The sequence below is a fragment of the Ursus americanus genome, chromosome 21, assembly GCF_024610735.1.
Source record: "Ursus americanus isolate L20-20 chromosome 21, mUrsAme1.1.p, whole genome shotgun sequence".
NCBI lineage: Eukaryota > Metazoa > Chordata > Mammalia > Carnivora > Ursidae > Ursus > Ursus americanus.
The window spans coordinates 22,082,577-22,096,888 of NC_142147.1; the positions used below are offsets into that span (position 1 = coordinate 22,082,577).

The 14,312-nt window shown below is 51.1% G+C and overlaps 1 protein-coding gene across 2 annotated transcripts; it reads left to right on the forward strand.

Moving 5' to 3' along the window:
• Nucleotides 1-324: 324 nt before the first annotated feature.
• On the forward strand, nt 325-11,917 carry CES3 (carboxylesterase 3). Of its 2 annotated transcripts, XM_045814919.2 has the most exons (14): nt 325-446; nt 1,486-1,690; nt 1,794-1,932; nt 2,099-2,232; nt 2,742-2,895; nt 3,001-3,105; nt 3,711-3,812; nt 4,173-4,310; nt 8,742-8,822; nt 9,899-10,046; nt 10,706-10,855; nt 11,003-11,081; nt 11,175-11,414; nt 11,637-11,917. In XM_045814919.2, the coding sequence occupies exons 1-13, from the start codon at nt 365-367 to the stop codon at nt 11,368-11,370; spliced, it is 1,713 nt and encodes a 570-aa protein (XP_045670875.1). In that variant the 5' UTR covers nt 325-364; the 3' UTR covers nt 11,371-11,414; nt 11,637-11,917. The 2 variants fall into 2 exon arrangements, with proteins under 2 accessions (XP_045670875.1, XP_045670876.1); XM_045814920.2 differs by lacking the exons at nt 3,711-3,812; nt 11,637-11,917 and having other exon boundaries at nt 11,175-11,604.
• The last annotated feature ends 2,395 nt before the right edge of the window (nt 11,918-14,312 follow it).

Genomic DNA, 14,312 nt, shown 5'->3' on the forward strand with positions numbered 1-14,312 from the left:
GGTGCATGTCTCTTGCAATGAGCACACAGGGTCTGGTGGAGTTCACTGACTCAGGAGAGCTGGAATTTGAGCCCAGGGCTGCAGAGCTCCAAAGCCCAGGCTCTTTCCCTCCCCCCGCCCGCCCGCCATCCCCCCTCCCGCCCCCGTCCCGCAAAATATCCCATCATCCATGCCCCTGCAGTGCACTCTCTGAGCCCTCCTTCCCCCATGTGGGTGGAGGTACTGGGTCTTAGGGCTGGCCACCAGCCAGATGGCAAGGTCCACAGAGGTTTTTGTAACATAACCCTTTAGAGATTGGTTGTGCCAAAGGGCAGGGCCTTATTATACCTTCCACCACTTCCGCCCCCACTTAGTTGTGAGGAGCATGGGGACAGTGGTAAGAAGTGGGTCCAGGGTCCAGCTCTGGGTGGCCTGTCTGCTCCTGGCATTCCCTGCTACAGCCACTGGTAAGACGTACTGGCAGAGACCGCAGAGGTGGGAGCTTCAGGGTTGCTGGGAGGACTTGGGTGGAGCGGGCGAGAGTGAGGTAGGGACGGGGAGGGCTGGGCAGCCTGCTCAGGGAAGAAGCCCTCAGTTCCAAGAAATGCCAGAGCTTGAGTGCATCCTCTCCAGGCAGGGGCTCTGCCCTTGTGGTCCTGTGTGATCTCCAGAGCAGGCCTGCCAGAGGACGGGATTGTCATGTTTTCAGGGCACCCAGGATTTGATTAATCTGCAAGACACAGACACAGAAGTGGGTCACAAAAGGTTTACTCACAGTTCCTAGAAACAAGCATGCAGGGAAGCACGCGTCGGTCAGAAGGCAGAGAGGAGAGAGGAAAATGAGGGCAAGAGGCGGCTAAGCCAGTGCTGGATTGGCTAATTTGAATGTTCTCAGTGGGCTCCGGAGCATGGGGCTGTCCCTCTTTATCCGGTATCTGGCCCTGGGGTGATTAGGGCACGTGATTGGTGGTGGGGGAATCTGAGAAGCCTAGAGGAGGTGGCTGGGAGCAAGGGCTCTGGAATGGTTGGTTTGCATCTGAAAGATACCTTTCAGTGAGTTGTTCGTGATCTCTAAGAATTGGCTAGCCCTGGAACCCGCAGTCCCTCCAGATCCGCAAGGCTCCCCTGTCAGAACACCAAAATAAAGAAAACGAAAAGACATCATTATCACCCTTAATTTAGCAGATGAGAAATCTGAGGGTGAATGGCTAGATGAGAACAGCAGGTCTGTGGGTCCCAGGAGAGCCTAGTTTGCCCTCGGGGGATTGGTTTGGTCTAGAGGAGAGTGGCAGACCTGCAAGAGGGGAGAAGAAAGTGGAGGGTAATCACAGGGCCCATGTCACAGGCTTGCTGGGAAGGTTAGTCATAGCGCTGTATGCAAAGTGCCCAGAGCAGGGCTCACAGAGTAGGTGCTCCAAGAACCGATGTTTCGTGAGGCCATTTGCCTCCCCACCATCACCTGTGGAGGCTGCAAACTCATTCAGTGGCCCTCTGTCCTGCCCTCAGGGCCTGAGGTCACTCAACCTGAAGTGGACACCCCCCTGGGCCGCGTTCGAGGCCGGCAGGAGGGTGTGAAGGGCACAGACCGCCTTGTGAATGTTTTCCTGGGCATCCCGTTCGCCCAGCCACCTTTGGGAACTGGCCGATTCTCAGCCCCGCGCCCAGCACAGTCCTGGGAGGGTGTGCGGGATGCCAGTACTGCCCCTGCGATGTGAGTAGCCCCTTGGAGGTGGACAAGCTTGTAGGTTGCAGGGGTCTAGACGTCGGGGCTGGTGGGCTGAACCACTGGCCCTTGGGCTCATCTCTGGCTGCAGGTGCCTGCAGGATCTGCAGAGAACGGACAACAGTAGATTTGTGTTGAATGGAAAGCTCCGGCTCTTCCCTATTTCAGAGGACTGCCTGATCCTCAACATCTACAGCCCAGCTGAGGCCACTACAGGGACCAGACGGCCGGTGTGCAGCACCGAGGGCCCTGTCTGCACAGCCTGTTCTGCCTGGCCTGTCCTCTCCCCAGCCCTGTTCTCACACTGCTTCAGGGGTCCCAAGAATACCCTGGGTTGATGGGAGGGCAGCTGGTGTCCCAGGAGCTGGGGGTCACTGCCCCATGGCCTCTCTGCAGGTCATGGTGTGGATCCATGGAGGCTCTCTGATGTCCGGCGCTGCCACCTCCCAAGACGGGTCAGCCTTAGCTGCCTACGGGGATGTGGTAGTGGTCACAGTCCAGTACCGCCTGGGATTCCTTGGCTTCCTCAGGTGAGGTGGCCAGCCTAGGGGAGGGTGTTGCTGGCACTGGGGCGAGGCCAGTCTGTGAGGGCAGTTGGGGAACTAGGGTAGGGGTCCAGAGCTTGAATGCAGATTTCTCAGGCAAGCAGGGTGGCTGGAGACCAACGACCCCCCCCCCCCATGCCGTCTGGGGCAGAGAAGGAGGCTCCCCATCGATCCCCTCTGGGGAAGGGGCTCTACCAGAGCCAGAATTTGTAACAGAGAACTTGGTCCTTTGGACAGGAAGTGTTGACTCCTGGTCTGGGGCCAGGATCCCAGCAAGGGGTGGGGGCAAGGAGCACTAAGTTCTGGCTGGCTACCCAGCTAGGCACACCCACACCACGTGCTGGGCGGGGGGTTACTAAGCATGCCTCATAGCCAGGCCAGATTTGGGGAAAAGGGAAGGATCTGCCATCCTGGTGGCTGGTTCAAAGCAGATCTGCAAAGGCTGAGGAAAAGCCTCCAGCCTACGCTAACCACTGCCTCCCCCTTCCCGCTAGCACTGGGGATGAGCATGCGCCTGGCAACTGGGGCTTCCTAGATGTGGTGGCTGCTCTGCACTGGGTGCAGGGGAACATCTCCCCCTTTGGAGGTGACCCCAACTCCGTCACCATCTCAGGCAACTCTGCTGGCTCCTGCATCGTCTCTGCCCTGGTGAGTCACCACAGGGGGCCGCTGGCAACAATATCCCCATGGCCCCAGACCTCCCAGCCTTTCTGCCCTCCCCTGACAGCCCCCTGTCCTCTACACGGCACCCAGGTCCTGTCCCCGCTGGCTGCAGGGCTCTTCCACAGAGCCATAGCACAGAGCGGAGTCATCGCCATGTCACTGACCCCGGATTCCAACCCAAGGGTCCTGGCTCAGGTCTGCATTTCTTTCATTCTCTCAGCCCACATGTGCCGGCCACAGCCCACCCTGTGCTTGCCCCGAAGTCCCATTGGGGTGTCACTGGGAGGGAGCTCCTTGTGGGCAGAGAGGGACCCACTGGCATGAAAGAAGCACACTGCGTCTGGAAGCTCCGAAGAGCACTAGGGCCTCCCTTCCCACTGACTCCCCAGCCCAGCTCAGGCCTTGGCACCCCCTGTCGTCCCCTCGTCGCCACACTGGCTCTCTGAACCCTGTCTCATTTCCTTACTCACTCTATAAAACTTGACTGAGCCCATGGCTCTGGGAATATACTTAACTAGGTAATGACGCTGTTCTCAGAGGGGTAAAGGGGACTTTGCTACCCGCACAAATAATGACAATATGATGTAATGGGGGACACACAGGGTGCCTGGGGACCACCCAAGCTGGTGGGCAAGGAAGCCTTCTCAGGGGTGGTGGCAGGTCTCTGGCCAGTCCCAAGGCCCCTCTCTGACATCACTGCCCCAGCTTTCCTACAGATACACCCCTTGTGTATGGGAGGCAGAGGGCTGGGAGGTGGGGTTGATAGGGGAGGGAGAGGCAAGGCTCTTGTCTGTTCCCAGAGCTTCGCAGACTCCCTGGGCTGCAGCTCTACCTCCTCGGCTGAGATGTTACAGTGCCTTCGGCAGATAACAAATGAGGAGCAGATCCTTAACAAGAAGTTGGTATGCCTACATCTCGGGGGGCGGTGGCAGGCAATGGCGCAGAGGGGTCCATCCACCTCCTGTGGGAGCAGAGAAGCAATCAACAGTCTGGGGTGAGGCTTGGGACAGCCACCCCTGAGGGGAAGGGGTGGAGGGCCCAACTAGGCCTGGGAGCATAATGCAGGGCCACCTCTTCTAGGAAAGAAGGCTGCTTGGAAGCATCCGTGGCCTGGTCTCCCTATTCCTCCTGGTCCTCCAACCCTGGTGACTTCTACCCCCTCTAAGGCTCAGCCACCAAGGCATGCAGCCGGGTGACCCCTGGATGCCATCTTTTAAGGCATGGGCCTAACTGGGAAGACCATGCCTTGCTTTCTCCTGCAGAACACTACAGCTTCCTACACCATTGATGGTACCTTCTTTCCCAAGAGCCCCATGGAACTCTTGAAGGAGAGGCACTTCAACTCTGTGCCCTTCCTTGTGGGTGTCAACAATGACGAGTTTGGCTGGCTCATCCTCAGGGTGAGTGTCCTCTGGCTCTTATGCTCTCAAGGCCCTGCCCCAGCCAATCCTCTGCCACCCCAACATCATCACCGCAGCCCATGAGCTGACAGTTCCATTCGGTAGGTAAAGAAGTAAGGCTCAGAGAGGTTTATGGGACTTGCTTAAGGTTACCCAGCTTAATTTTCCCAAAGCAAAAGCTTGGGGACCAAGCTTCTGCACAAAGTAGCCTTCTGGGCAGCACTGATTTGCAGCATATTCTTGCCTTAGTGTCTGGTTTATACATCAAGCTCTATGAGACTGGTTAGTATGACTCTGTGCCTGAGAGACTAATTACCTGAGACTTTCAGGTTTCAGACAACATCAAGCCAGTGGGGGACATCATGGCCCAAGTGCCTTCCAGTCCCTTCCAGGTGCATAGAACTCCCCACATACAGTGTTAACATCATGCTTTCCTTCTGAGCATCTTTCCTATCATTCTCCCTCCTCTACCCATCTTCAAGGTGATTGACTTTAATAACTGCAAAACCTTGCACAAAGGGAGGGTCCCATAATAATATTCCTTAATTTCCACACTTGGGCACTTTCTAGGTTTTACAACCAAAGCTAACAGGGCAGTGAACATCTGCACGTCCATAGCTTTTGTCCTTTGGTTTCTTCCTTTGGAATGGCTCTCCAGGAAGGACATTTGGGTGTTTCCTGGATGACAGGCTCATGCAGTCTTGACACTCAAAGACAAAACTTGTAGAAGTTTCCAGGCCAGGTGTGTGTGTGTGCGTGCTGTGTGTGTGTGTGTGTGTGTGTGTGAGCGCGTGTGTAATGGCAGAAGAGTGTTAATGGGAAACAGTGCCCTGGACTCTGCAGGCAGCCTGGGCCCCACACTGTCAACTTAGAGCCATGAACTGAACGGTGAGAAGGAACCAAGCTGGTTGGCTCCCAAGCCCCGGGCAAGATTGCCTGGTTCAGAATGCTGATGCCTGGGACTTTGTAGCCAAGGATATTTCTCAGGAATTGGGTGGCTCAGGGGGCTGCTCACCTCCTCACTGGTGCAGGCATTCTCTTCACTTCCTTTTATCCATATGGGCACAACTGTACATTTTTCAGCTGACTAGATGTTTACTAAATGTCCACGGTGAAAGCTTTAGCCATGGAAAATAATCCATACCCCTTATGGAGACCTCTCCACCTCTTACGCATTGCCACTGGCATAGCACTTTGTGAAATTGCTATGCCAATTTAAACTGCAGCCAGCAACTTGAGTCTACAGGTTTTATTACAACTTTACCAGCATTTGCAGACCATAATTTTTAAAATATCAACTTCATTGAGATGTAATTTACATACCATAAAATTACCTTTTTAAAAGGTGTATAATTCAGTGGGTTTTAGTATATCCACAAAGTTGTGCAACCATCACCACTATCTTATTCCAGATCACTTCATCACTCTAAAATGCAGCCCGTACCTGTTAGCAGTCACTTCCATCCTGCCTCCCCAGCCCCTGGCAACCACTAATGTGCTACTTCCTGTCAAATCTATGGATTTGCCTATTTTAGACATTTCAAGCAATCTCTACACCCGAAGTGGGGCTCAGACTCAAAATCCCAAGATCAAGAGTCACGTGCTCCACCAACTCAGCCAGGCAGGCACCCCCTTAGACATTTCAAATAAACAGAATCCTACAATATGTCTGACCTCTTTCATCTGATAGGATATTTTCAAGGTTCATCCGTGTTGTAGCGTGCATCAGTGCTTCCTTCTTTTATAGGACGGAACAGTGCCTTGTATGGAGATAGTATAATTCGTTTATCCATTCATCAGTTCATGGGCATTCGGGTTGTTTCTACCTCTTTGGCTATTATGGGTAACCTACTATGAACATTCATGTACATGTTTTAATTTCTCTTGGTTATATACCTCAGAATGAAATTGCTGGGTCCTATACTAACTTAATTATTTGAGGAACTGCCTGTTTTCCAAACTGGCTGCACCATTTTACATTCCCACCAGCAATGGATGAGGATTTCAATTACTCTGCATCCTCGCCAACACTCGTTACCTCTCATTTTGATTATACCTAGTGCGTGTGAAGTGGTATCCCGTGTGGTTTTGATTTGCATTTCCCTAATGACTTACGATGCTGAGCATCTTTTTATGGGATTATTGGCCATTTTTATATCTTCTTTGGAGAAATGTCTTAAAATTTTTTCCCCATTTTTAAATTGCATTGTCTTTTTATTGTTGAGTTGCAAGTGTTTCATATATTCTAGATACGAGTCCCTTATCAGATATATGATTTGCAAATCTTTTTTCCCATTCCGTGGGTTGTATTTCACTTTGTTATAGTATCCTTTACAACACACACAAAAAATTCATTTTCATGACGTCTGATTTATTTTCTCTTTTGTTGCTTGTGCTTTTGGAGTAATATCTAAGAAGTGATTGCTTAATCCAAAGTCATCAAGATTTACCTCTATGTTTCTCTCAAAGAATTTTATAGTTTTAGGTCTTATATTTAAGTCTATGATTCATTTGAAGTTAATTCTTTATATGGTTTGAGTTAGGGATTCTTTTGCATGTGGTTATCCAGCTGTTCCTGAATTATTTGTTTTAAAAACTTTTCTTTCCTTATTGAATTGTCTTGGTGCCCTTACTGAAAATCATTGATCATAAGGGTAAGGGTTTATTTCTGGACTCTCAGTTCTATTCCATTAATTTATATGTCTATCCTAATGTCAATACCACATTATCTTGATTACTACAGTTTTGTAGTAAGTTTTGAAATGGGGAAGTGTGAGTCCTCCAACTTTGTTCTTCTTTTTCAAGATTGCTGCATTCCTTTGCTAGGGTTGTCATAACAAAAGACTACAATCGGCGGTGGGGGGTTGAAACAACAGAAATTAATTGTCTTACAATTTTAGAGGCTGGAAGTCTGAAATCAAGGTGTTAGCAGGATTGGTTCCTTCTCAGTACTGTGAGAGAGAATCCATGCCTCTTCACTAGTTTCTGGTAGCTTCAGGCACTCCTTGGCTTATGGATGGCATTCTCTCTCTGTCTTCACATTGTCTTCCCTCTGTACCATCCATCTCTGTGTCCGAATCGTCCCTTTTTACAAGGACGCTAGCCATATTGGACTACAGCCCACCCTAATGATTACCTTTGTAATCGTCTTAACTTGACTACCACTCCAAAGTCCCTGTCTCTAAATAAGGTCACATTCTGAAATACTGGGGGTTATGACTGCACATATCTTTTTGTGGAGATACAAATCAATCCCTAACAATTGTTCTGGTTATTCTGGGTCCCTTGCATTTGCATATGAATTCTGATCAGCTTGTCAATTTCTGTCAAAAAAAAAAGTGGCTGAGATTTTGATAGGGATCACGCTGAATCTATAGATTGGTTAAGGAAGTATTGCCATCTTAAGATGAAGTCTTTCAACCCATAAACATAGGACGTTTATCCATTTACATAGGTCCTCTTTAATTTCCCTCAACTATGTTTTCGAGTTTTTAATGTACAAGTCTTGCACTTTGTTAATGAAGTGGATTCCTAAGTATTGTATTTTTGATGCTATTGTAAATGCAGTTGTTTTCCGCACATCATCTTCAAATTGTTCGTTGCTGGTGTAGAGAAACACAACTGTTTTTGTCTATTGTTCTTGGCCATCATTTTTAAGATGTTTGCACCTTTAGCTACTGTGGCCTTTAGTTTAGTCCTTTACTTTTTAGTGCAGTTAACAGCCCCCTTTGCGTATACACTCGTTGTGTTTACTCATCTGTGGGCTTTCTGTTCCTATTTTCACAAAGATTAACAAAGAGCCTTGTAGTCATGAAACTAACTTCAATAGCTAATGTTTCCACAGGGTTTACTGTATGTCAGTGTCCTTACATTTGCTACTTCAGTCTTCATAATCCAATGAGGCAGGTTATGGTATTCCTGTTTCACAGATTAAGAAACTGAGACAGAGAAATTTAAGTAATAGGCCCAGGTCATGCACCTAGAAAGTGGCAGAGCTGTGATTTGAACCCAGAGACTGTGCTCTTAAAACTGTAACATATAGGGGATGCCTGGGTGGCTCAGCTGTTAAGCATCTGCCTTCGGCTCAGGTCATGATCCCAGGGTCCTGGGATTGATTGAGCCCCACATCGGGCTCCCTGCTCGGTGGGAAGCCTGCTTCTCTCTCACACATTCCCCTTGCTTGTGTTCCCTCTCTCGCTGTCTCTCTCTGTCAAATAAATAAATAAAATCTTAAAAAAAAAAAAACCTGTAACATATAAAGCAACATTTCACTTTAAAGACAGCATTTTAACTTCCCCTGCGGGCCCTGCTACAACACCTGGTCACACTTGGCTCTGTTCACAGGGCCGTGAACATTCGCCTGCTCATGGTTGCGAGTCGGGGGGTGGGCGGTGATAAGGCTGTGATGAGAGGATCTTGATGTCCCCACAGGCCTGGGGTTTCCTGGATAAGATGGAACAGTTGAGCCCGGAGGATATATTGGCCATAGTGAGACCCTACTTGGCCAGTATGGTGAGTCAAAAGGGAGGAAGAGATAGTCCAGTGAATATCCTATCCAGATTAGTAGGGCACCCTCCTCTTCCTCCTGCCTCCATCCCCCATAGCCACCCCCACACTGCCAAAACCCTTGGTTCAACTGTTGACTTTTAGTTCCACCTAGAAATCCCCTTGGACATGAGTCAGTGTGGTTCCCAAAGGAAGATCATCATCATCATTGTCATCGTAGACTGCCCTTTAATGAGCCCATAGTATGTGCCAGAGACTGTGCTGTGCTGAGCCCTAGGACAGGCATTCATCTCCTTCAATCCTCGTTATAAGCCGGTGAAATAGAAATTTTCATTATTCCCATTTTACAGATGAGGAAACCGAGGCTCCTGGTCTCATGATAAGTAAAGGGCAGAGGCAGAGCTTCTGCCACCTCTGTCTGATCCCAGAGCTTCAGCTGTTAAGATCATCCTGTCAGATGTGGAGCCAGTTGGACCTGAAGTCCAATCCCAACCCTGGCTACTTGTCCACAGTTAGCCTTTAAGCCCATTTCTTCATCTGTAAATGAGGATATACTTCCCACCCAAGGAAACTGGATGCTATGTTTGAAAAGTCTACTGGGGAGCTAGTATTCAGAAGGTGATCAATCTGTGCGTATTTCCCTCCCTTTGGAACCCCCAGAGCCCTCCCCATTCAAACAACCTCATCACTGTTCTCTGAGCTCTGGTGGAGCTCCTATGATTTGTTTGTTCATTAACTTCCTGGTTAACTTCAACCAGGCAATCATCAAGACCAGAACCCTTAGCTAGGAACTTCACATAGGTGGCCAAACAACCCTGCCACAGGCAGGAACCGACTTTCAGAGAGGCTCAGCAACCTATCTGAGACCACACAGCCAAGCAGCAATCACAGAGCTGGCATTTTGGCTCCAGATCTGACCCGATCCTGCCCAGACACTATCTAGAACCCCCAAGGGAGGCAGGGGAGCCTGGCACATGAGTCCTGGATATGAAAGAGGCCATGCTGGAGGGTACGGGGCTTCTTGGGAGGGTCTGCTGGGGCTGTGGGACCTGAGTGGGCCTGAGCCTGGCCTCCTGCCCCAGGGTGTGCCCCCTGAGGTGATGCCGAGCATCATAGATGAATACCTAGGCAGCGATTCCAACGCAGAAGCCAAACGCAACGCCTTCCAGGACATTCTGGCTGACATCATCATAATCTTGCCCTCCTTGAATTTCTCTAGAAACCTCCGAGGTAAGCCTATCCCTGTTCACCTGCCCCACCCTTCCCATTTTGGCCCAGGACTGGGTTATCACAGGCAACACGACTCTACACCCTGCTGCTGCCCCCACACCCCGCTTCCGCCCTGGGACGCAGGGTCACAGTAATGAGACGTGACTCTGGCAGGTCACTCTGTGGGTGAGTAAACCAAGGCTGAGAGAGGTGCAGTGACTTGTCAAACATCAGACAGCAGGGTTCACCACCAATTCCAAGGGATTCATTTAACTCATGAGTGATTTTTCCCACACTCAGCACTTCTCCTGGGAGAAAAGTCTTGTGTCCTCCTAGCCTGGTGGCTAGTCCCTGACACAGCCCTAGAACAGCTCCAAGTTCCTATCTTTGTGACCTTGAGCAAGATGCCTGGACCCTCTGTGCCTCAATTTCCTCATCTGTAAAATGGCGACAGTAACAGAATCTAATTCATATGTTGTCAGGGTGAAATGAATGATTATACATAAAGCACATGGAATGGTGTGCGACAGCCAGCAAGTGCTCAGCAAATGCTTGCTGATAATGATGTTGTCATCATCAGTATTGTTACTGGTATTGGTGTTACTACCAGCCGGGCCTGCCAAAGGGAGGACTAGATCAGGCTGAGGGTACCTAACTCTGAGGCAGCCCTCTCTCTGCAGATTCTGGAGTCCCCGTCTTTTTCTATGAGTTCCAGCATCGACCCAGTTCTTTCATGAAGTTCAAGCCGGAGTGGGTGAGGGCTGACCATGCGGCTGAGATAGCCTTCATGTTCGGGGGTCCCTTCCTCACGGACGAGAGCTCCCTGCTGGGTGAGGACACATAGGCCATCCTTGGGCTGCAGGCGTCAATGGGCTAGGGTGGGGCTTGTAGGCACACATGTCTCCAGTCAGCACAGGGGACCCTTGGGTTCTCTCCAGAACCCACCTGACCCTGATCCAGGTCTGTTCCTCCCATAGCCTTTCCAGAAGCCACAGAGGAGGAAAAGCAGCTGAGCCTCACCATGATGGCTCAGTGGACCCAATTTGCCCGGACGGGGTGAGTGACAAGCAGGCACACCCGGCTTTGGGCCTAGATGACTCAGATCTTCCCCCTGGGAACAACATGCCTTCATTCATTCCTCCCACCCAGGGACCCCAATGGTGAGGGGCTGCCTCCATGGCCCCCCTTCAACCAGTTGGAGCAATATCTGGAAATCAGCCTGACACCAAAAGTTGGCCAGAAGCTGAGAGAAGACCGAATGCGGTTCTGGGCAGAGACGCTTCCTGCCAAGATCCAGCAATGGCAGCAGATGCAGAAGAGCAGGAAGGCCCAGGGGGAGCTCTGAGGGGTGGCAGAGTCCCAGCAAAGCAGCGTCTTCCTCCCTCTGCTAAGAAACTTTAACTTAGGGGCACCTGGGTAGCGCAGTCGTTAAGCGTCTGCCTTCGGCTCAGGGCGTGATACCGGAGTTCCGGGATCGAGCCCCACATCGGGCTCCTCTGCTGGGAGCCTGCTTCTTCCTCTCCCACTCCCCGGCTGTGTTCCCTCTCTCGCTGGCTGTCTCTCTGTCACATAAACAAATAATAAAAAAAAAAATCTTTAAAAAAAAAAAAAAAGAAACTTTAACTTAAACCAAGGTGATGTATACACATGTCCCTTAGGAATCAGCCCCTCCATGACTGGCATTGTGCTCTGTTGAAGTGTCACCAGTTTCCTACTGCAAGGGCCTTTGTACAAACTCCTCCCTCTTCCTGAAGGGCCTTTCCCTCTTGCTTCACGGCCAGTCCCAGCTCATTCTTCAAGCTCCCCAGGGGACGCCCCCTCCTCCAAGAAGCCTTCCCTGCCTTCTCTGGGCCTGAGTTTGTGTCCATTACAGCATAGCCCACTCCAGGCTAGCACTGTCTGTGTCCGTGTGTCTTTCCATCTCTCTGAGAGTGGCAGTCAGCCTGACCCCACTCTGCGTCTCCCACACAAGAGTTGGGCAGGACCTGGAGTCAGGGATGTTTGATGAGTGAGTAAAAGAGAGTATGGGAACGGTGGTGCTAGACATGAACCCAGGCTCTTCAGCCACCAAAGCTATGCTCAGTCTTGCACAGATGTCCTCCTTAGCTAGGAGGGTGGATGGACAAGGCAGTCCTGGGATAGAGGAGAGTCCTGAGACCTCAGGGGATCCAGCCTAGAACACATCTTAGCCCCCCAAGAAGCAATCGCCCCCAAAGCCTGACTCAGGCTGAGGGAGGTCGCTTTCTCTGTGCTGCCCAGACCTGTCCCCTGCACAAGACAGAACAGAATCCAGCTAGGCCAGAGCCAAAAGAGATGTGAGTTTCCCAGCCCTAGTGCTTCATCCCTTTATGGTCTGGCTGGGCTCCTCCCTCCCTTCCCGGCTTGGCAAGACCAACTTTTAGGGGAGCTCAGCGCAGCTCCCACAGCACCTACCAGGACACAGGAGAACAGGCTGGAGGAGGGTGTCTGGACTAGTGCATCAGTCAGGCTTTTGTCACAGAGAAAAGAAGAGACCTATCCACTCAGGCTACAATAGGTGGAAAGGAACCAGAGGTTTTTGAGTGGGGGCAAACATTTCTTTTTTTGAGGATCAATTCCCCATTCCCTTGAAACATCTGGATTTTAATTCGTATCACAAGGACTTTTCCTGCCCCCACTATTTCATCCTGCAGGTTCAATTCCACATATACCCTTTCTCAGTCAGACTAAGTTCCTGGATGCTGAGAGTTACATGAAAAGCACTTGCAAATGGTACCAGTGCTGTTTGGGGAAGTCCATTTTGGGCAGGAAGCAAAGACATAAAGCCAAAGGGGCTCTGAGTCATGCCACTCCCCTGCTCAGAAGCTCTGTGATTCCTTCCACCCTTTGGGCAAGTCCAAATTCTTCAGCAGGCATTGAAGGCCTCTTGTTCCCATCCCTTTCTCTCCACCAGGGAAGTTTGTCCCCACAAGCCAGTGGAGAGCCTGACAAGTAAACAAGCCCCAGTCACCGCGTGCCACTGGGGACAGAGAGTGCTATAGGAGCACAGAGCCATAAGCCAGCCCTGACTTGGGGGACATGGGAAGGAAGGAAGGATATCTAAGCTGAGACCTGAAGGACTCCAAGGTGCAGGCCAGAGCATGGACTCTAGAGATGGGGAGCAGCAGGAAAGGGTATTCCTGGCAAAGGGAACAGCAGGCACAAAGGCCTGGAGGTTGCAATATACTGAGGAAAGAGTACTAAAGGCTGGAGAGGTCAGCAAAGACCAGACTCTGAGGGGCCTTGTGGGCTGCAGTGGGGGTGTGTGCTTGAGGGTAATGAAGGGCCTTGGAAAGGTTTTAACCAGCAGGTGACATGAACTGGTTGGGGTGGTGGTGAGAGTGGTGACAGGGAGAGCAGGGAGGGGACCAGTGTGGGCTTCCAGCTAGGTAGAAAGGCACCGGTTGGCTCTAGATTTAGAGTCGACGAATAGACCTGCTGACTGCAGATCAGGGAACTGAGGGCCCAGATTTGACCATGCTGGATGTATAAAGAGGGTACACCACACCCAGGAGCCATGGGGTTGGGGCGACCATCACCAGCTTTGGTGCTACCATCACCAGAGGGCTCTGGAGGGTGGGCCTTAGATACTGTCCCACTGCCATCTTTCCCTTCCTCTCCTCCCCGCCAAGCCCAGCTTCTAGAGTTTTTTCCACACAGGGAAGAAGGGGGATGGCCTGGCACCACCCCAGTGGCTCAGGGGGAGTGCTCATATGAGGTGGGTGCTGCTGGGATTTCAGTCCTCATGACTTTTTAGTCTCTCTTCCCTGGGCCACTGATCATGGAACACGCCTCCCCTCCCTGCCAGGACATCCTTGACCGACTGATGGCCCTGCCCTGAGGATCCAGCAGCTACAGAGAGCTGAGGAGAGCAAGCTGGGGGCACCCACAAACTCAGACAGGCCAGGTCCTGCAGGGAAGGGACTGGTGGGCCCAGGGAGCCTCCCTGTGGTAGGGTCACAGGAAGGGCCATGCGAGCAGCGTGTGTGTGCACCAGGGGTGACCGCGGGGTCGGATGTGCACATCTGGACCCAGCCACCTGGACAAGGAACCAGCAGCTGGTCCCGGTAGACACAGACATGCATGTACATACCCAGTGCCAAACTTAGTTACTCACACACCTGGGCAGTCATATACACATATACACACACCCTAACAGGATTCTAATTCAGTTCTGCAATTTACTAAATGTGTATCTTTGTGCAAGTTATTTAGCTTCTTTGTTTCTTAATTTTTCCACCTATGAAATGGGGGCAATGATCATGTTCC

Coding starts and splice junctions, on each gene's coding strand:
- CES3 (XM_045814919.2), top strand. CDS start 365: ATGGGGACAGTGGTAAGAAGTGGGTCCAGGGTCCAGCTCTGGGTGGCC. Junction 1,933..2,098: donor CTACAGGGACCAGACGGCCG/GTGTGCAGCACC, acceptor GCCTCTCTGCAG/GTCATGGTGTGGATCCATGG. Junction 11,082..11,174: donor ACCCAATTTGCCCGGACGGG/GTGAGTGACAAG, acceptor CCTCCCACCCAG/GGACCCCAATGGTGAGGGGC.